The 22958-nt window shown below is 38.5% G+C and overlaps 1 protein-coding gene across 1 annotated transcript in view; it reads left to right on the plus strand.

Annotated features, from left to right (window-relative positions):
- The window catches only part of LOC113542066 (MAM domain-containing glycosylphosphatidylinositol anchor protein 1), a 192474-nt gene that overhangs the window by 86584 nt on the left and 82932 nt on the right, over nt 1-22958 (plus strand). The window contains exons 5-6 of the mRNA XM_026939340.3: nt 15184-15380; nt 19989-20121. Of these exons, the coding sequence (XP_026795141.1) occupies nt 15184-15380; nt 19989-20121 (330 nt within the window). The remainder of the gene's footprint in view (nt 1-15183; nt 15381-19988; nt 20122-22958) is intronic.

Here is a 22958-nt window from a genome sequence, read left to right on the forward strand (position 1 = left end):
TGTCTACTGTTAAATGTGCTATACATAGAATATTAGTTTCACTCCTACTAATATTTAGCAGAATTTAAGCAGGATTTCAATCAGTCATCATCATATTCAGTAACAGCTGGTCAGGGTTGCAGTGGATCCGTGAACATCGGACGTGACACGCTTGATGCGACACCAGTCCACTGCAGGGCCCCAAAACTGAAATGTAAACTAAAATTCCTATTTGAAGACTTTTCTTATACACACAGTATGCTCTTGTTGCCAGTTGCCTCACCTTGGGTTTGGTCAGAGACATCTGGACTAATAGAGGTCGACATGAATGTCGGAAGGTGCCAATAACAGTTACTCACATATAATGTGAATGTAGCATAAGCCAGAGACGTCGCTGTTGCTAACCTGGAAATGACTAAACTGAATGTATACAATTTTATATTTTAATTGGGTACAAATATCGTCTTGAGTAAAACATCAGTGTAGCCATATGCAAGGGGTATATAAGTGGGAGAATCAATGTGGCTATGGGTTAAGAGCTGATAAAAAAAAACCTGCCCACATGTCCACACACAGGGCAAAGCTTTATCTGAAATGTGTTTTACCATCTCCCCTGTAGGCCTCCCTTTCTCTCAGCGAAGGTTATTTAATGCAGCGCGGCACAGAGTCGAGCTCAGCTTGACCTTTTTTTGCTTTTGTTAAAGGGAAAGACATAAAAATTTCGGCTGGATGAATTTAACACCTTGCCAGCGGGGGCATGGGTTGGCTTTAGTTCTGCGCGTTGCTCAGCCAGGCTTTTTAAACGTGTTCTGTTCAAACACCTGGAAACACAAAGGTCGAGGCTCGTCAAAAAAAGATGCAGTCGTCCTGAGTTTTAGCCATACCTGATGGGACTTTTTGGACTGTTTTCTTTTTATTTTTCCGCTGTTTTATTCAGTTGTGACTCACTTTATAATCCATCTTCATTAAGTGACATGTTCACAGTAGCTTTGGAGTAATGCTCAGACCTTCAGCTATCACAATTTCCACCTACATTCACACTAACAAGTCAGTTTAAGCACCAAATGTACAGTCATTTTCTGTGGAAATAGCTATGTAGCTGTAATAAGGGTATTTTATGCTTTTATTTGTAGGTTTGCACAAAAAAAAAAAAAAAAAAAACAGGCTTGAAGGTTACTTTTGTGCTGGTGGTCAGATATGACGTTTGTGCCACCTTCAGGAATAAAGGAGTGTATGTATGTTTACTGTGTTCATTCATTCATTCATTCATTCTCAGTTCATGCTTTATTTTATGGTTAGGCTTACTTTATATTTTGGAAAATTACACCAACTAAGTCAGTAGAAAAAAAAAAAATTGGCATGTCCTAACAAATGTGGACATGATTTTAGCAGTCAGTTTAGCAGTAAATACTTTGAACTATTTGTGTATCTCAGTTTGCCCAATATCTCCAGTCTGGATGCTCACAGTTGGTGGTTTCGACCAGTTTTTGGTTTCTGTGCAAGAGAAAATCGAAGAGAAATTTAAAAATGTGGGTTTTCGCATTTTCTCGGTTGTTACACAACTGTAGTTTTCCCTCCAAATATGTCATTTTGAAGCGACAGTGGTGAGATAGTGTGTAGCATTTATTTCTACTATTCATTAAACAGTTCTGTCCACAACAGTAGTAGGTAATCCTGCTGCAGTGTGAAAGGCACCGAAAGTGAATGTGGCTTAAAGTCTGTAATGAGTGCGTAAGTATAAAGAGAGAGTGCGTATGGCTAACGTCTCCAAAGGGCTTTTTAGAAATGCTCTAAGCGAATACACTCAATTTTCCCTCCTATTTACACAACAACCCAAGAGCTCTGTTGCCCTGGCACTTGCTCCTTATAAGAATGCTTTTCTGGCCTTTCCACCACTCCGGCACTTGACAGAAAGGTAATGGGAAATATAATTCTCTTTCTTTCCCTCAGACTCACATGTAGCTTTTCATTGCTCTTATTACTTTTAAACCTAAGTGCAGTGGCAGGGCTATATTTTCCAGTTTACTTTTGGGAAACATTTAGTCTTCTAAACGGAACTTTGCCAATATCCTTTTATCGTTTATGTTTAAAGCTTTTCCTCTGGCCGGTTTCTCAGTATTGTTCGGCTGCGATGTGTAAGCATTGTCTCATTCCTGACCTTTACATTATGGTTATGTTACTTGATTCATTTATTATACATAATGTGTTGTAAAAAGTTGTAAAGATATTTTATATAATCATACTTCAATCTTTATTTCTTAGACTAGATGCATTATTAGCAATCAGTCAGTAATTATTTTATTAAGTCTCTGGATTATTATTATTATTATTATTATTGTTATTATTATTTATTTATTTTTTAAATTTGTGTCAAATGTTAACAAGACATGGATTAAACAGCTATATACATTGGCAGGGAATGTGGCTACAGTTTAGGCCACGCCCACTTAGGGTACAGCTATTTGGAGCACTAAACAAATACAGATAGTAGCTAATGGCAGAAACTAATATTCTACTGTTTTGCTCAACCTGATCTCATGAGAGATTCATACAAATTTGAACTTACAAGCAATGGATTTTTTTTTTTTTTTTTCAGTTTTATACAAACAAGCACGAACGCTAACTTTGTGTGGTTGTCTCTGGCATTTTAGAAGTCTCTTAACATTTCTGACTCTCTCTTTTTACCACATCTATAATGCCTTGGGAGGTTTATTACACAATTTTTGCCCTCAGAGGGAAAAAGTGTTTTACCCTTGAAGAATTAAGGGTTTGCGCATGGGTAGAAGTAAAAGAAAGAGAGAGACAGTGAGAGGGACAATAATAAGGTGGAGAAATTTATATAGTATATCGTACACACCCGGCTTGGAGCAAAGCCACTAGTAGTAAATGAGATCCTCGAGGACGACAAGCAGATAAAAACAGAAGGAGGAAGGAAATAGATGTAATAAACTTTTTTTAAAAAAAGGATCATAACCAGTAGACATATCGAGATATATCCAAGGTCTAGACTAGACACATACTCTACAAAATCTTCATATGCATATCTGCACCTAACTACTAAATGATTTACTTTTCTTGGCTGTATCAGTATCAGGTTCTACATAACAGTGTATAAAATCATTGCAGATCTGCCTCAAGGTTTGATATGTTGTGCATTCTAAGATGCTTTTCTGCTCACCACGGATGTAAAGAGTGGTTATTTGTTTTATAAATATCTTGATATCAGTGTCTTTTTTTATTAGGTTATTTAACCCTCCTATTATCCTCAAAATTACTAACATCTTTTATCCTTGGGGTCAATTTGACCCCAGCAATTTAAACCTCCAGAATATGATTTTTACCCAAGTTTGTGTGTCAAGTACTTTATGTTTATTTGTTGACTACCTAAATAGCCATTTAAATAAAATATAGACCCTCACCCAACCCCCCTCTCCCCACTTTATACAGCCAGAATACTGATTGTGCGACTATGGAAAAATACGCAAATCACCATAAAATCTCACTAATTGACCTACAGTTGAAAAGAAAGATCTTTTTTTGGTTTTTTAAAGGCTTTATATTATTCCTAAGTACAGATTTTTGTTATTTAGAACATTTGGAAAGAAGAACATTTTCTGTTAACAAGGATAGTAACATGTATTATGTTCGGGGTCAAATTGACCCCAGGAGAAAAAAAACACAATTTCAAACATTTAGAACGATTGTATTGTAAAACAGAAGGTGCTCTGGTGCTCAGGACAGCAGGACATTTTTCCCTTTCTTGGGGCAATAGGAGATGACAGTGGCTCGGTCAGTGAAGGCAAAACACTGAAGATGTTACCTTCTTGTTCTTCATTGCAAGAAGCTCAGAGGGAAGCTCCAGCTTGTTTTTTTTCTCATTGTCCCCTACATGGTAACCTTCCTTTTCAGCAGTTTTTCACCCAGCATATACAATGTGAAAAAAATGATCACATGTAATGTTATGACCATTCAGTCCTTCAGCCATGTGTAATACCACCCTCAGTGTATCTGGTGGGACTGGGACCATTTTTGATGACATTAGCAGCACTAAGGTGGGGAGAAGGACCACAATAGCTTTGCATTTTTGGAAGATAATGTGTCTGCTGGTGGTTGAGAGGCAACAAGAGAGTCAACACTAAGAGTATCATTCTCATCAGAGGAGGATGCTCATAATCAGGGTCCTCCTCAACATTAAGGTCATTTTCAATTTGTTTTCAATCTTTTTTATTCATAAAAAGAGGGCCCACAGAGCACCAAGAGAAATTTCAGAGAAGGCTTTTGAGTAAGCGTTTATATGTTTGCTCCTCCCCTATGTTGGGTGAACTATCAGTGTCCTCGTGAGACCTGTGTTTACTCCTTCCCACTGTCATGTGAACTATAAGTGGTTCTCGCAATACTACAGGTATGGTTATGTTAGATTAGGGCCCGAAAGCAGAAGGAAGTTTTTTGAAGATTATAAAATTGTATGTTATAGTGACCCTCAATATCATCTAAAACAAATGTGTGTAAAATTTTGATATTTCTTATATGTTTTATACAGCTAAAACAGCCTGGAGTCAAAGTGACCCCAAGGATCACTGATGCTACAAAATGTGTACAGGACACTGAAAACATATCATCATGTTAATTTTATGTTTTCCCCATTGTCCCCATTAAATTAGGAAAAGTCATTAAATAAGAAGCAAAAAAAGGACGTCAACCATGTATTTAGAGACGTTAAACATTGAATGGGGTCAAATTGACCCCAAAGATAATAGGATGGTTAAATATTGTTTGGGTAAAATATATTTACATTTTCTGAAAGTAGAGTTTCAGTTAATTCTAGCTGTTTTGTGATAAGTTTTCCCAGACCACCAAACATTTATTATTTTGAATATTTACTATATGTGTTGTAAATAGTATAAACTATATAGCTTAGAGTAAATCCAAGAGATCACACATTTAAAAAAGACACAAAAAGCACTCTGACACACTGATATGCTTACATTTAGTCATATGACGGACAAATGCGTTAAAAATATTTGAGGCATAAAGCAATCTGAGAATAAACCTGAAGGTTAAGAGCTTAGCATAAGCCCCACCGTGGATCTCTGGCAGTCGTGGTATTCGAACTCGCCATGTTCCAGCCACTAGAACACAACCCCAACCACTGGGTTGAGTGTCAAGCGAGGATTCTGTTCGTATCAGTTTGATGTAAACTGCTCTGAGTGGAATCAGATGTGTTGGAGCAGAGTAAAGCTCTGAAGTGTCAGAATCTGTTCACAAACTGCACTGAACCTATGGAGAGTATCAGTAATGAGAAGCAGTGCTACCTTTTATCAGAACAGCTTCAGTCTATGCTGCAATGTTGTTATGCATATTTTGAGCAATGTCTTATGGGAAATTGAACAATTCCTCAGGAAAAAAAAGAAATTGTTGAACATCTGTGGTGAGACACTGTGATTTGCTTCCATTGTCTTTCAAAAATCCAACCATAGCGCAGAGAAGGAAAGCAATTGACTCATCAGATCTTATTATTTTTCTGTGCTTTCCATCCTGTCCTTGTTATTTTTGACTAAAATGCCTTTTGTTTATTTTATTGTCTTATTATGATGTAATGGTTAACAAATAATAGCTTTTTATTGGAGGATTATTTTATGAATTATTTTTGTTCAAATGTTCACATTTCCCTGTTAGAAAAGTGTCCATTCTCACCTGAGCCATCTTGCATTAAATATGCTTTCAGACAGACAATCTGATAAACAGAAAGATACTGTGGTCCAGGCAGACAGACAGACAGACATGGTGGTCCAGCCAGAGAGACAGACAGATATTGTGGTCCAGACAGAGAGACAGACAGACAGACATGGTGGTCCAGCCAGAGAGACAGACAGATATTGTGGTCCAGACAGACAGACAGACGGACAGACAGACAGACAGAGAGACAGACAGACATTGTGGTCCAGCCAGAGAGACAGACAGACAGACATTGTGGTCCAGCCAGAGAGACAGACAGACAGACATGGTGGTCCAGCCAGAGAGACAGACAGACAGACATGGTGGTCCAGCCAGAGAGACAGACAGTTATTGTGGTCCAGACAGACAGACATGGTGGTCCAGCCAGAGAGACAGACAGATATTGTGGTCCAGACAGACAGACAGACATTGTGGTCCAGACAGACAGATAGCTAGCCAGCTAGATAGATAGGTAGACAGACAGAAATGGCAGTACAGAGCTAGATAGATGGATAGATAGATAGATTCTCACCTGAGCCATCTTGCATTAAATATGCTTTCAGACAGACAATCTGATAAACAGACAGATACTGTGGTCCAGACAGACAGACAGACAGACATGGTGGTCCAGCCAGAGAGACAGACAGATATTGTGGTCCAGACAGAGAGACAGACAGACAGACATGGTGGTCCAGCCAGAGAGACAGACAGATATTGTGGTCCAGACAGACAGACGGACAGACAGACAGACAGAGAGACAGACAGACATTGTGGTCCAGCCAGAGAGACAGACAGACAGACATGGTGGTCCAGCCAGAGAGACAGACAGACAGACATGGTGGTCCAGCCAGAGAGACAGACAGTTATTGTGGTCCAGACAGACAGACATGGTGGTCCAGCCAGAGAGACAGACAGATATTGTGGTCCAGACAGACAGACAGACATTGTGGTCCAGACAGACAGATAGCTAGCCAGCTAGATAGATAGGTAGACAGACAGAAATGGCAGTACAGAGCTAGATAGATGGATAGATAGATAGACAGACAAAAAGAAAGATCAATATTGTGGTCCAGATAGATTGATAGATAGATAGATCGATACATTGTTATTTGTAAGTAGACAGACAGACAGACATTGTGATCCAGACAGACAGATTGACAGACTGACTTTATTGTGCACATCATATACATATATATATATATATATATAAAATAAAATATAGATATGTAACGAACAACTCTGCCACATCTCTTGAGTATTTACAGCTGTGTAAACAAGTGTTCCAGCCAAGTGGATGTCTTCACCAAGTAACAGCATGAGGTAGTTATTTAGAAAAGTCACCAGTCTTCTTTCCAGCTTGCAGAATGCTCACAGTGTGTAGCGACAGCAGCGTGAAAAACAGCACCATGAATTAGTTGACAATAAGAAGCACATCTTCACAAAAAAGAATCTCTTTCCCCTCTCCTGCTCGGATTATTGTCTCCCCTCTACATTTCCTGACTAAATAGATAAATAATGTTACTTTGCTCTGTAGGATCTGATCTCTTGTGCTTTGGCTCGGAGTTAACCCAACCCTGCCTGGTTATTCCCTCTCAGGGATTGGAGAAGCTCAGAGATGTTGCTGCAGACTGTGTTGTAGTGTAATTGGGAAGAGGAGCAGCAACGAATTTAAGCTTTTGTCATAGTAGCATTGTAAAGTTTACAGTTTCATTGTAGAACTTTATTGTTGGTACCAGTTTCATTGGTGTTAAAGTGTTTTGATCTAAGTGTGTTGTCATGTTCTGGTTGTTTTGAAGTGATATTTACTTGATCAGTGATGACAGGACTACATGGTAGAGCTAACCTGTTCGAATCAGCTCACACTACTGGCAGAGCTGCTGTTATCAAAAATGAATCAACACCTTCTGACCAATCAGAGTCGAGAATTCAACAGCGCTGTGTTATCAGATGATAATACTGATGATAAAGCAAGCTGGAAATTTCAAACACTTTCATGCAGCAACTGATTAAATTACAAAGGATGGGGATGAGGATGATATTTGAGCAATCAATCAGTTAAAAATGAAAATAAAAACAGGTCCAAACAAAATGGAGCTCTCGACCTTAATTAAGAAGGTTTGTTTACAAAACCGCAAATGCAATACAGCATACAAATGCAATATATGCATTTGCTTGGAATTCATTCCTCTTGTGGGTCACATTCCATCCACCCACCCGTCCATCCATCCATCCATCCATCCACATAATCAACTGTAGATCACACAGTTCATCACACAGCATCACACCACGCCACATCATTGATTATTGTCCTATAACAGCACACCCTGTCAGGAAGTGGGTGTTCAGTGGTTGAGCCTTTGCACTACAGACCAGAAGGTCATGAGTTCAAATTCCAGCACAGCCAAGCTGTCATGGTTGGGTCCTTGAGCAATATCCTTAACATTCAAATGCTCACATCCTAAGTTTCTTTGGAAAGCATCAGCCAGATGAGCAAATGCTGTCGAGTTTTATTCCTTACATGTTATTTGGTATGTCATTTATATTTATCTATTTAATATAAAATCAGTAAAAGTCATTAAATGTATCTATTATATATCTTGGAAAGAATAATGCAACTGTTGTATGTTTTCTGGTTGGTTGCTTAGTTCATTTGTAGGATTCTAGCCACTTTATGGATGCTGTGTTACAGATTTTTTTGTTCTCCTGACTGATTAAAGTAATACATGGTTTACGTGCAGTATAACATTGTGTACTGCTCTTGATGCATTAAGGGATGCTAGAGTCTATAGAATTAATAGTATAGGATATGGAGTCTATCAATGTGCATTTCATTATTGAACGCCTGAATTTTCCTGTTCAGGTCGATAGCTTGTTCAGTAAGACAGATGACATGGCAACCAGATGCGCTCTGCAGTGAATGTTTTACAAAAATAGGCACAGTTTAACAGTAACCATTACTCTTAAAGTCCAATTAAAAGCAGCATTACCACCTACCATCTGTAGCTGACAGCCTGAGCCGTGATCTTTCAGTGCGTGTGTGTGTGTGTGTGTGTGTATGTGTGTGAGTGTTTGCATGCCTGTGTGAAAAAAAACAAAAATCTAGGCCAATTAACAGACCTAAGTGGAAGTACAAGCAATTATAGAACCTTTCTATTGTAGCTCCACTGGGAAACCACTTGGCTCTATCCTGAACACTTAACTTTTTAGCAAGCGTTGACCTTGGAAACACTTGGCTCACCTTTGACCCCCTTCAGCCAAGCAGTGTGATTCCCAAACCCTGGCTGGTGCTTTAATTAAAAAGACCCTCAGGTTTAAGTCAGTGTGAAACGTGGTGGTATTGAGCAAGTCTCGCCGCATAAATAAGTGTTTATTGCAAGAGAGAACTGTTTGAAATTAGTTTAATAAACCGAGAGTGCTCTGGAAGCCGCTCTGCTGCGCATAATGCTGCTATGAATAATAAGAATGAACAGAATAGCAAAGCCTGCAAAGGTTTATTGAATAGCAAAAAAGGAATTAAGATGAAGGTAATGGCAAAAAGCAGAGAAGCCATTCCTGTTAGGAAGTCCTGGAGGAAAAAAGCAAAGTGGGCTAACTGTGTTAACTCGGTTTCTAGCCACTAAACATAACGAAAAAGGAGGAATGAAGTTCCAAGTGGTGCTAAACTAAAGCATGAAATTGCTATTGGAACTGAGCTCAATAAATAGGATAGATAGGGTATTTAACATTTCAGAAAGTCGAGGACAGAAGTGAGCAGTGTCCATGTCGTATGGAGATGTTACTTTAGGCTTTGCTTGTGCAGCAGCATGTGATCCGCTTCTTTTGGCTTGACCTTAACTTAGCATTTTAGTCTTTTTTTTCCAGTCTGAGCTGGCAGTAAAAGTGATAGAAAGGCTGGGTTTCAGAACAGAAGCAAAGTAGGAACTCAGTGGAAAAAAAAGAATAAATGATTTTATGCCAGTTGCCGGGGGGCATGGTGGCTTAGTGGTTAGCACATGTGCCTCACACCTCCGGTGCTGGGGGTTCGATTCATGTCTCCAACCTGTGTGTGTGTGTGTGTGTGTGTGTGTGTGTGTGTGTGTGTGTGTGTGTGTGTGTGTGTGTGTGTGGTGTTTGCATGTTCTCCCCAATGCATTGGGGGTTTTCTCCGGGTACTCTGGTTTCCTCCCCCAGTCCAAAGACATGCGTTGTAGGCTGATTGGCATTTCCAAGTTGTCCATTGTGTGTGTGTGTGTGTGTGTGTGATTGTGCCCTGGGATGGGTTGGCATCCCATCCAGTGTGTCCTCTGCTTTATGCCCCAAGTCTCCTGCGATAGGCTCCAGGCTCCCCACAACCCTGTATAGGATAAGCGGTAGAGAAAATGGATGGATGGATGGATGCCACTTGTCTCTTCAGCTGTTAAAGTCCCCATGAAATGGTTTCTTAGCTGTCATTTGATTCCATATGTTAACATATTTCTTCTGAAACAGGAAGTCACAGTGCTTGATGGATTTACACAACAGCCAATAGCATTTGAGATCTGCCACATTCCTGCCAAATCTGAACAAGCCCCTTACAGTAGCTCAGCGAGACAGCTAAGTATGGAGAACAGCAAAGAGATGAACGAGAGATTTTTACTTACTCTTACTGATGGAGAAGCACTGATGGGGTATGTAGATGGAATTGTGTTCTCGCTCTGTCTGAGGAAGGAGACATATTCCAGGTTCGGGGTTAAGGGCATTGCTCAAGAAGCCAGCAGTACTAGCTTAGCACTGTTGGGATTTGATCTCACAACCTTCTGAACAACAGCACAAAGCCTTAACCACTGAGCCTTCCTTACATATTTAAAGTACTCTTTAATGTGATTTAAATGGCTATTTAAATTTGTAAATGCAGTCATGCTTGCAGCTCATTTTTAGGTTATTAGGCATTAGAAGAAAAAAAAACATACCAAATGTATTATTCAACAGAGATTTTTTAAAACCCATTTTCATCAGTATGATAATGGCACAACAAAATTGGGTTTTGAGTCTGCCTTTAAAAGACATTAAAATGGACAGATAGATTATTAGGAACTGATTGATTTCTGAATTACCAGACACATCAAAGTAAGGATGAGATATAGTCAAAAAATCCGCCATCCCTGTCACTAGGAAGGGTTAACAATTGATTCCTGGCTAAACATTTTATTTAAAATGCCTTGACCCCTAAACGATCCCTTAAACCTGATGGCCTGAGGCTCTACAGCTGTCTCCTGTTTAAAGCAGAAAGCAAACAAGGTAATTAGAACTCCACCTAAATCCCAATGAAGACATTTGAGCTGAACTTTGACACCTAAGCACATGATAAGCCCAAGCTTTAGGTCACATTATATTAAAATTCCTCTGATACTCACACATTGATCAAGGTTCAGGTTATCTCCGGGATCAATAACATTCTCAGCTGCATAATTAATCTAATAAAGAAAGATCTGCATTGCTATTTGATTATTGCATCACCTGAAGGCATCATTTAAATACATTATGGATCCAGAGCACATTAGAAGCGAGTGCTGAGGGGCAAAACTGACTAATTGATAAAAGTGAATTGACTCTGTGTTTCCCAGGCAGCACATATATTAACCACATTATAAGGTGATGAAGGGGATGGAGCTATAAAAGGATCCATTATATAGCCTGACTTGGGCACGTGCCATATTTATGCATGTGGTCGAAAGCATCTTATTTCTTTTATTACATACCAGAGTGTGGTGCCAAGCGCTGTTCGAGAATTGGGTTGATATCACTTGAAACACTTAAAACTGAGACATTCTTAGGGATGAACCTTTTGCTTTATTTTGGTATTCGAATATCTGTTAGAGTTAATCAGTGTGGCGTAATAAAGTATCAGTTGATGGACATGAGCTTCCATGCTGCGCACTGTCACTTCAATGTGTATGCATATGTGAAGATATGAAGTGTGTTTATTTGAATTCATAAACATGAAATAAATGTAAATATAGTGATGCTTCTGGTCCAATGTTATTACTTTATCAGGCAATATAATAAAACAGGGTTTCAAATGCTGTATGTTTTTAAGGAACAAACCCAGAAAGCAACTGCTGAACCTGAATATTAGACATATAATAAATGTAAATAACAGTAAAAGAAGAAAAAAACTAAATTTTTCCTTCCTATTTTGCATTTTAAGACCTGCCCACTGTCTGATTATTTGCTAATGTAGGCACTGTGTAGAGTCATGAATAATTGACAAGCTGCAGACTGGATCAAAAGCATGGCCTGCTTCAGTTTGTGTTCCTCTGTGTGTAGAAGTTTGTGCGTGCATGCGAATTAGGGGTTGCGTAAACTAGTTGTCTCAGACGTTCACTAGTTGCTGTTGTGGAGATGTCAGAGCGGTGGAAAAAAACAGAGGCAGACAGCTAAATGCAAAATATTTCAGGTTAGATGAAGCCAAGTCTATAGTCAACAGCACATTGTGTAAGAGCACACTGGGAAAAGCATCTTCTTTTCTTTTCTTTTCTTTCTTTCTTTTTGCTTTATTGAAGGATTATCACTTTGATTTCAAATAAAATCCTTGCACTCTGGCATGGTGAATTCCATCGTGACCAATGCTGTGTGAAAGAGTGCATTCAGTGCCAGTCAGTGGCGCATGCCAGCACGCAGAGGCCGATTTCCACTTCTTTTTGGATGCTTCTGAGGTTAGAAATTGAACATGGTGGAAAAACCTCCTGGATGCTGCTGTAGACATAGCGCACAGCATCCTCCGTCCAAGGAAGGCTGGTCACTGAGATATAAGAGTGGCTCTGTTGATGGATGTGAGCTTCCATACTGTGCGCTGTAAGTTCCAGAATCAGCGATTTCAGCCGAGCCGCAACATTGTCCACACATTTTAAGATCCTTAAATAGTGGAATATGACACAGTTATTATTTTGCACATTTATTGCACAATATATCCTGCATTTTAATGGTTTATAGTTAGATTTAATGTTGTGGAACGCCCGAGAGACAAGTTAGTTCCTGTTCTCACCCATGGTATAGCCATAATAAACAGTCATTCCATAGCCTCTCTCTCTCTCTCTCTCCCTCACACACACACACACACACACACACACACACACACACACACACACACACACACACACACAAAGCACAGCCTGTCTAAATTTACGGAAAGCGTAACCGAGAGCGCTTACAACCGAGACTCCTTCCATAAATGTTGAATCAATTTCTCCTAACACAAACAACGGCACCACATCAACGATTATAAGAATTACTTTGTTAAACAGCATGTTTTTCAAAATCTGTTTATTATTAGTCTTAGATTACTGTATGTGGAGTATCCGCTGTACAAATCCTTCTGTATGAGCCATTACTATGGAATAATACATTAGAACGATTCGAATACTATACAGTAATGTATTAGAATGAGCGCATTAATATTAACCTATCATTTATGCTAAAGCCAGAACTACCTGTGCTATTATACAAAATAATGCACACCTTCTGACCAATCAGATTCGAGCATTCAACCACGCTGTGGTATAATAGAATTTAACCGCAGCCCGGAAAAGACGTAAGACTTTAAATTACTGATCAACTAATTAAAATATATGCAACTCCTAATATTGGATGGAACTGAAATACTGTTCTAGGTTTTTCATCCTTTGATCATTTTGGCTTTCTCCACAGGCGCAAACATGCGTGTTCTTCTACAGAACGTGCGGCCAGAATACACAAAATAACTCAACTCGTTTCCGAGCTCACTTGGGTCATGTGATCATGACACCAGAGCCGACCCAGGGCCTGATCTTTCAAACCCAGGAATCAATCAGTCTCTCTGCTTGTTCATTCCACTCAGCCTGTCACTCACTCTGCTCATTTTTTTTATTAGGGGTTTCTCCAGGTCATCTACAGTGATTTATGGATCAGTTGATTTGGTCCTTGTAGTAGTATAAGAGTATGTGGCGTGAATCTCAATATTAACAGCAGCTGTACATCATTCACACCTCTGACCTGATCAGGTTTTGTCCACCGTCTGAAGTGTGTGACTCGAATAGAAAACGGGCGCTTTGGAGAAGCAATTTGAGTCGTCCTTTAGAGTGTCTATTATCTCTCACTTTCACTCCTCCTTTATGCTTAGACTTTGCTTCTCTTGTTCCATTTCTCTGTGAGTATTTCCCTGTGAGATCTTTGCCCATGCCTGAACAACTCCTCACTGCGCACTCCTTTCCACCTACACTTTTATTTTGATTAATTACACACATGCTCTAGAGAGCATGAACATGGATACGCATGTTCTGTCTCTTGTGGATACTCACACATATGTGCACTCACACACATACACACACACACACACCCCTCCTCCACCTCTTTCTCATTCTCTTCACACTTTATCCCTACGTCTCTCAGTTGTGTCACTTTCTCTGCCGCTCTGTAGCTGTTGCGATATTGAGATTATTGGTTGCTTCCTCTGGTTGTGGTTTTGTTTCTGTGTGTTTGTCAAGTGTCTGTCTGATTACTGACATTAATTTTTTTTTTTTTAAATCAAATGGCTAATACCTAATAAAAACAGGAAAGGACATTTTTAGAAGCTAATTATGTTAATTATGATCATCAAGCAGCCAGATGGATGAAGATACACAAGTACAGTATCACAAACACAGCATATGGGAGCGGGAATTAAACATTTCTCTTCAACTGTTATTGCGTCAACAGAAGTTTTCTTTCACGGACCAATTAACATATGATAAAGTAATTTGTTTGGGAAAGCAAACAAAAAAAAAAAAGTAAATGAGACCAGAAAATGAATTATTTCTGTTTAAGATTCAAGAACTATTGCCATATGCACAAGCAACCTCATAAAGGCCTTTAATTCTCAATGATTTCAGGCGAGCCCAGGAAATTAGGATCCTAATCTCTAACACTAACGAACACTCGCAGTTTAAATAGTGTAAATAATCAACAAGCATTAACCACAGTGATCAACCTGAACAACATCTTAATGAACACATTTGTGGTTTTTCAGCATTCAGAACTGAATAGTGCTGAATAGGAAGTTATGATATTTCCACCTGGAGAGCACAGTTCAGTAAGTTATCAACATGTATATTATGAACATGATGCAATTTATTTTTTTGCAAATTCAAACAGACTTATTTTGAATCATTGATTGAATAAACATTAGTCAGTGCGGGTGTAGTGGATCATTAATATGCTAACTTTGTTAAGTTTACTTGTGGTTTATTAATGTGGAAGTTCATGGTTTGTTCAAGTTGGTACCATAATTTCCACAATAACTATAAGAATAGAAAAAAAAGCCCTAAATCCCCAGAAAACCACACACACACACACACACACACACACACACACACACACACACACACACACACACACACAGTCATTCACACAACCCTGGTCAATGTGACATTCATTGTATCCTCTTATGATGTCTATAAGAGAATAATTTAGACTGTCTGTCATTTTTGTGTGTGTGTGTGTGTGCGCGCATTATAGACTTGGATAAGCCAGTGCTCACGGTACACCAGACTATCAGTGATGTGAGAGGCAACTACTACCAGGAGAAGACGGTGTTTCTGCGCTGCACTGTCAACTCCAACCCTCCGGCTCGCTTCATCTGGAAACGAGGCAACGTTCCCATCGAACAGAGCAAAGACAACGGTGTGGACATCTACGAACCTTTATACACACAGGTACACAACGCCCACATGCGTGCACAACATTTCAGCAATTCTCCTATTTCATTTGTTTGTTTTCTAAAGACTGGAAAGACGAGGAGGGAAATAAGAATGATATTTTTATGTTGCTTTGATAAGCTGCTGAAGCTAGTGCATCATTTCTTGGCATTGAGATTTTCTGAGAATCCAGTTACATCATCTTTTCCAACATCTAGTCACACAATGCTATATGACAGCTACATGGGTTTGGAGGAAAAAGCTATTTGTTCTGTTATGTCTACATGAACAGACAGATGCTCATGATTGCACACTAAGTCTGGCTGTAAACTTGAATTGAAAAAGATTTTTTTTTTTTTTTGTGGCAAGAAAAATGTCGTGGTTTGAGTCCTCCATCCAAGCAGAGCTCTTGAACACTGTGACTTGTGTTCTTCTTCTGCAGTTAGTATGGAATAAAACATGGGTTATGCTGTTATCTTATCTAAAGATGATTATTTTCCAATAACGGCGTGACCCGGGGTGTTTTATTGCTCTTATACCACAGCAGTTTGGCATCGCTAGCAATTGTTATTTATTAAAAAATGATGTATTGTTTTTTAAATCAAATTACGTTACATTAAGTGTTGTGGAAACAGTCATTCCTTCACCAGCCTCTCTCATTTTTTTCTCTCTCTTAAAGTTAAGATTTTACTGAGGCAGTCCAAATATCATCCTATCAGGGGTCAAACAAACAGCAAAACACGAATACAACTCATAATCATTGACCCGGAAAAACAAGCGCGAGTCAAAACCAGGAAGCGTCACAAGGAAACTTGGAAAAACTGGGAAAAGGGGCTCAGACTTAACGGACATGAAAGCGCGATAAGACTTCACAGCCAGACAAAGAAACAGACAGGCTTAAACAGACAACTAATCAGACGGTAATACAAAACAGGTGAAAACAAACAACACACAATAAGGAAATAACCGAAAGATAAGACAAGGGCGGAGATAATGCTAGAATTAAAAAAAAAACCACACCTGCACGGTGATCAGAACGAAATCATGTGAGTGTGCTCATGCAGGAATCTGCGTTGTGTGCCGGGAGTCGCAGTGCGCACTGAAGGAAGAATTACAGGACATTATTATAGAAATGATGATGTTTTACAATGATTGTGTTTTGCATTGCAGTCGAACTACTGTTCAATCAATGACCAATCAGATTCGAGAATTCAGCTGCACTGTGATAGAAATATAAGTACAGCTTTATACGGAGAGGCATTTATTCGATTTCCTGTACCTTTGTTTACAGAAACAGTACCATGAACATGTTTGCAAAGAACTTTCAAATCTCTGGTACAGAACTGTCTGCATCCGTACAACAGGTCCAGACTGGAGTTTAAAGATGTTCAGGGAGTGAAATCTTGGCATGAAAACACTGGAGACGGAGCTTGAAACAAGCAGGCTCCCCTTTGAAATAGAGTTCTGTACCCTTAGAGGTGCTAGTTGTCCTAGAAAGAAGTACAAGGTATTTTCTTTTTTTTTAAAAAAAATGGTTAAATATAGCACCCTGAAGAGTTTTCTGGTTTGTCCACCAGGAACCCTTAAAAACAAAGTAGAACTCCTTTAGAAATCTAGAAGCATTAGCCTTCCAAAGAACCCTTGAGGAACCCTTGGTTCTTAGAGTAGTTTGTGTGAAAACAAAGACAGATAATATCATAGATAATGGAATATACCAAAAGATGTGATCGTGGTGGGAAGCCTGATGGTCACCTGACAGCGTCATCTCGGGTTTGACCCTGAGCTTGGGTTACTGTGTTGAACTTTGCATATTCTGCTGTGTCCACTTCCCAAAAACGCGCCCAGTGTTCCTGGGATTGGCTCCAGATCCGCCATGACCCCGACCAGGAGAAAGCAAAAGCTGATTTAATGAATGAATCTAAAATTGGGTCATTGTAGTGTCATTTTTTCCATGGAAAGCAATGGCCATGAAAGTCTGCATTTATGAAACTACCAAAAGTTCAGTTTATTTCACATCAAGCCATTATTTCTGATGGTATTCTCAATCATTAGACTACCTGCTTGTACAAAACCATGTGAACACTTACTGTGATGTGTCATTACTTTCAATTTAAGGAGCATCACACTTAACCCACCCTGGTTGCCGTTCAAAAATATGTACTTTGGTTAACATATCAGAGAGCAATCAAGCTCATTCTTAACATGACTCAAACAGGCTGTTTACTATAATGTCAGCATTACTCATTATAAAAACCAGATGGTCACAATCAGTGCAATCATGGTTCATTCAAACCTAATTCCCCTCTCAGTCCTTCTAATTAAGGAGTGATATCTAACTCTGTTTCGGGTTTATTTATTAAATTCAAGGCCCTTATCATTTAAACTACCACTAGCAGTTATTGAGGCACTGGATTTGCATCAGAAGCCTGGTGAATATTTGGAAATACAAATAAAAGTCCTGGTGTGTAAAGCGCATGCCGGAGCAGCGTGGTTTCTTCAGGGTCAGGCAGCAAAGAGACTTGGGAAATGAATGATGAACTCGTGATCTGGGATCTTAAAGGTCAGCTTGCGTTGCGAGAAAGAAGTGGGAGGAGAAAGAGAGAACTGATGGCTTTGTAATACACCATTTTAATGACAGTGATTCATATGGAGTTGGAGTCTGGGAGATATTTAATATTCACACAACCTTCAAGTGCGTGTTTTTTTTTTTTTTTTTTTTGGATTGGTTCGTAAATGTTGAGCTGATTTTCAAAAGCAACAACATCATGCTGTTTAAGTCACATGACCAGCTTGAAGGCGTCGCTCATGTAAAAAACCACACCACGAGTGGCATGTGCTCCGATTTTATTTTGATATACTATTTATTTCGTGTGCATTTAAGATTTTGCCACAGGCAGTGAGTTTTTAACGTGATCGCTGGGAAGAAAAAATGAACAGTGACTTGCATAAGTATTCACCCCCTATTAAACTTTTCAATTTTTGTAGTGTTACAACCTGGATCTACACACAAAAAGGTGGGAGCGAAAGTCATTAATCTACACAAAACTGTTGTTGGAAAAATATTTTGCACAATTATTTGCAAAAAAAAAAAAGCAAAAGTTGGGATTGCATAAGTATTCACCCCCATTACTGTGAAACCCATTATCCCATACCCTTTTCTAAATAATGAATTTGATGGTACACCATGGACTGTTAAACGTTTGGGATGATTTTTTTTTTAATAACTGTTGAAAATCTTTCTGGATGACCATCAAAATACTGCAGTTTTCATCAGAAGTGCGATGACTGAAGAATCAGGAGACCGAGAGCCAGTGTATAATGAAAGAGACGGTTTATTGCATGCACGCATAAAGACAACCTTGGCATTCTATAGTCTAAACAACAATCGGACTCAGCAGACTTTTATACTGAATTGTGCGTGCAAGAGGACCATATGGATAATGCCCAAGGCTAAGAGAGGAGGAAAACATGAGCAAGGACAGAACATCATGACCCAAGGAACAGACATGTGTAAATAATGAGTGAACAAAGACAGTTACAGAAATCACACTGAATTGAATTGATCTTAAAATGAATAAATTATGTATCCATTAAAAAAATCATGAAAAAATAGAAAATAATCCCACATAACCAAACCATGTGTTGGTTGATACCTTTCCAGAAATTTTCACACTTTTTTTTGAATAGCTTCTTGGTCTTCTTGATGCCATTTATTTAGGAATATTAACAAACTTTCAGGAACAGGTTTATTTATACTGAGATCATGAGACACCTTAATTGCAAACAGGTTGACGCCATTCAAGTCATTATGGCAACTGGTTGCACCAGAACTAATTTGCATAGCAACGGGGCGAATACTTATACAATCACAACTTTTTTATTGGTCTTTTACTGGTAAATCATTTTGAAACTGTGCTCCAGTTCAGTATAATGGGCTATTTTGAGATGATCCATGATGTATAATCCCAGTTAAGTCCATCACTTCCAGGTTGTAACACTACAAAATCTAGAAAAGTCCAAGAGGGGTGAATACTTATGCCACACACTGTAGCTATCTAACACAGATTACTAATGGAGTGTGTCACAGCCAAGGTTGGGCTGTAACACAATATAAGAATCAGGGTTGTATATCCAGAATTCAAATCTGTATCCACAATATGTTTTAAAAAGGCAGCATTCAGAATTTAGTTACTTTTCACTTTTTAGGAGAATCATTTTAGAATATTTCTACATTATTATTATTCTTAATAATAATAATAATAATAATAATAATACTAATAATAAAAAACTGCACCAACACCTTTTTATTAATTACTATAAAATCAGCAAGCTTTCTTGTTTGCGATAAGTGGCGATGGGTTAAACACACATCTATGACAGACTTTGGTGTCTTTGGTTTGTAGAAAATCTGTTATTTTATGCAGTTTAACAATAATGATTTTGGAAAAAAAAAACTAGCAGTAGCTTTTAAAAGATCAATTCAAGAGAAAGAAGTAAAACTATCATTTATATATTTTATACACCTTTAAATTGTGCAGTGCATTGTCAGGTTAGCATTCATGAATTTATACCCACTTTGTGTGTGTGTGTGTGTGTGTGTATGTGTGTGTCGGTCTGTGTTTACAGGGTGAGACCAAGGTGCTAAAGCTGAAGAACCTTAGGCCTCAGGACTTTGCGAACTACACATGTCAGGTGTCCGTCCGCAACGTCTGTGACATACCGGATACGTCAGTCACCTTCCGATTGACCAATGCCACCAGTGAGTTTTGCTTTTCTTAATATTTTCTTAATATCCTTGAATCTATCTCACACTCAAACTTGTTGATATTTGAAAACAGTTTGGCAAATCAAACCTTGGAGGGCGGAGCTTAATTTACTTAAAATGCTAGAATTCATAACTATTTGCGTGGATTTGAATGAAACGTGAACATTGTTTAGGAAAAGTTTCTGAGGACGTATACAAAGTTTGGGGCGTGGTCATCCATAGGAAGCAGAATTTATCAGGAACCCTAAGTCAGATTGAGCTGATATTTGGTGTACTGTAGGTCTAATCATCATGCTTAAACACATAGCTACCATCAGCTTTCAGCAGGCATTTCACAGGATTAGCTTTGAGGCATGAAACAGGAGCAGCATGTTTTTTATTTTTTTATTGTCTCTTTAGTGTTCTGTATATTTGATGACTAGTTATGGAAATTATTATTTGTGAAGGGTGCTTGGGCCCCGCACATCGCATGTGTCCCTGTATTATTATTATTATTGTTATTATTAGTATTATTATTATTGTTGTTGTTATTGTCCTTGTTGATAATAATAATAATAATAATAATAATAATAATAATAATAATAATAAAAATAATAATAATAATAATAATGGATTTACTCAAACTTCTGAGACTCCTTTACAAACCCTCTTATACTGCATTAAGTCTGGATTGTGAGTATGGTAGCTATTCCCTTCACTTAAACACACACACCCACCCGCGCGCACACACACACACACACAAGTCCTCTGTACAAACACTTTGTGATAGAAGCGCACAGAGGAGCAAAAACACTGGCAGAAATTGTAATTTGTTTTTCCACATACTACAAAATGAGAGACGCCCCAGCACTGAAGGAGTGATTTGTTTTTCTGTTCATTTTTATTCTCTTTTCTGTGAGCAACAAAAACACAGCGAATGCGAATCTGGAATGAGAAAAAAGAACAGCACACACAGGGCTCGCTGCAGGACTGCCATCTTCTATATCTGTAAAAATTTGGAGGAAAATGACCAGAGCTTTGAGTGGTTGTGTCTGGGAGGCAAAGCTGAAGGAGACTCTGGATTTGCAAACTTCAAGTGTTTTATATTACAGTAGAAAGAGAGTGAAACTCCAAACTAGTCTTCTGAGCATCAGTGTGAAGCTGAAACCCTCAGTTTAAACACCTCCTTTAGATTACAGTGATTGTGTTAAAAGTGAGTGCTCGTTGTACATGTGAAACATGATTGTAGACGCTCTCCTTCTTTCTGTTACTGTTCATTTGCAAGGGTTGCATGTCTATTTCCATTAACATTAATTACATTCCCGTTATACCTCAGAGCTGTTGAATTTGCATTTCTGATTGGTCAGAATGTGTTGATTTGTTTCCTATAACAGCAGCACGTACTTCCTTCGAGAAACGTGAAGCCAACCTCAGCGTCCTTTTGCACTGCTGCTCAATATTTGCATTTTAATCATTTTATTTTGCAGAAGTAAGATTTAAAACACTCACAACTCAATTGTCGCATGTCTCGCTGCCATGGCAGGATCTATATCAGAAATGTATCAGAAATCATTTTCATTTATGGTAAGAATTAATAAGGATTTATGGGTGATTCTACAATTGCAACACCATTAAGCCCTGATAAATGTTAAAAATTCAGTTAATCTTGTTGGTTAAATCATTTTTCAACATTGAATCTGAGAAAACATGCACTTAACTATGGAAAAAATTGTGTTATCTCATTTTTTATAAGGTTTATTTACTGGCATTTGTTGTATTTTGTTCTTAAATGAGTAGCAGGATTGAGTTTTTTAGCATATATTTAGCAAAGATACAAAATGTGGTTAACTAGCATCCATCCTGAAGGCATGAGGACACTGTAAGAATGCTGTTTCCTTAATATCAATTTTTATTAGAAATTTACTTTCAGTATATAATTTGGGTAACGAGATTGTATTTTCAAAGCGACCTCTACAGTCAAGATCACAATCGTTGAAAATAAAGATGAGAAACGAGAGACTTTTCTTCTTCTCATGATCGTCAGGAAATTCAGATGATGCAACATCCATGACTTATGGAACATTCTGAATATTTCATAGGAGTGAATGTGCTCCGGTTTTTGTGAATATTGTGGGCCTAAAATGTTCATAATTTTAAATGTACATAGATTTTTCATAATCTAATGGATGAATCATGGAAAATTATGTTTCATGCATGTAATTAATGGCAAAACAGCAGCTTTTTCATGTATTTTTATATTTCAAGCTAAAGTGTGAACAAAAATTGCACCCCAGTCATGGACTCACCCATATATCACTATGATATTGCGAATTTATCCCACATGCACATGGTGTAAGTGAATCCCAGTCTGATATCAGTCCAGTCATTGTTATCAGATCAGGATCATGTGCAAATATGCGTATGGTGAGTGTCTGAGAAAGACCAGAGATATGACTTAGACTTGATACTATCGAAGATCTGCTGTTGAAGAGTGATGCGAAGGGAAATGATTGGAGGAAATTAAAGAGGAGAAACTTATAAAAAAAGCAAAAGAGAATGAGAGAGAAAGGTCTAGAAAATGGGGTTCTACTGGTGCAGCTGATGCAGCTCTCTCACACCATCGATACTGGGTTTCAGTTACAGTACCATCAATTCTGCAAGCCACTGGACCTGATATCAGTCAGCCAAAGAGTAGAGGTTCCACACACACACACACACACACACACACACACACACACGAGTACTCACCTGCATAGCTAATCAGAGGAAGACCCGCAGCTACACACACATCATGGCAGGGCATGTGAGCATGCAGGCCACGAACATTGCCCCTGGCAGGATTTGTTCCCCTG

Source organism: Pangasianodon hypophthalmus, chromosome 3 (assembly GCF_027358585.1).
Source record: "Pangasianodon hypophthalmus isolate fPanHyp1 chromosome 3, fPanHyp1.pri, whole genome shotgun sequence".
Lineage (NCBI taxonomy): Eukaryota > Metazoa > Chordata > Actinopteri > Siluriformes > Pangasiidae > Pangasianodon > Pangasianodon hypophthalmus.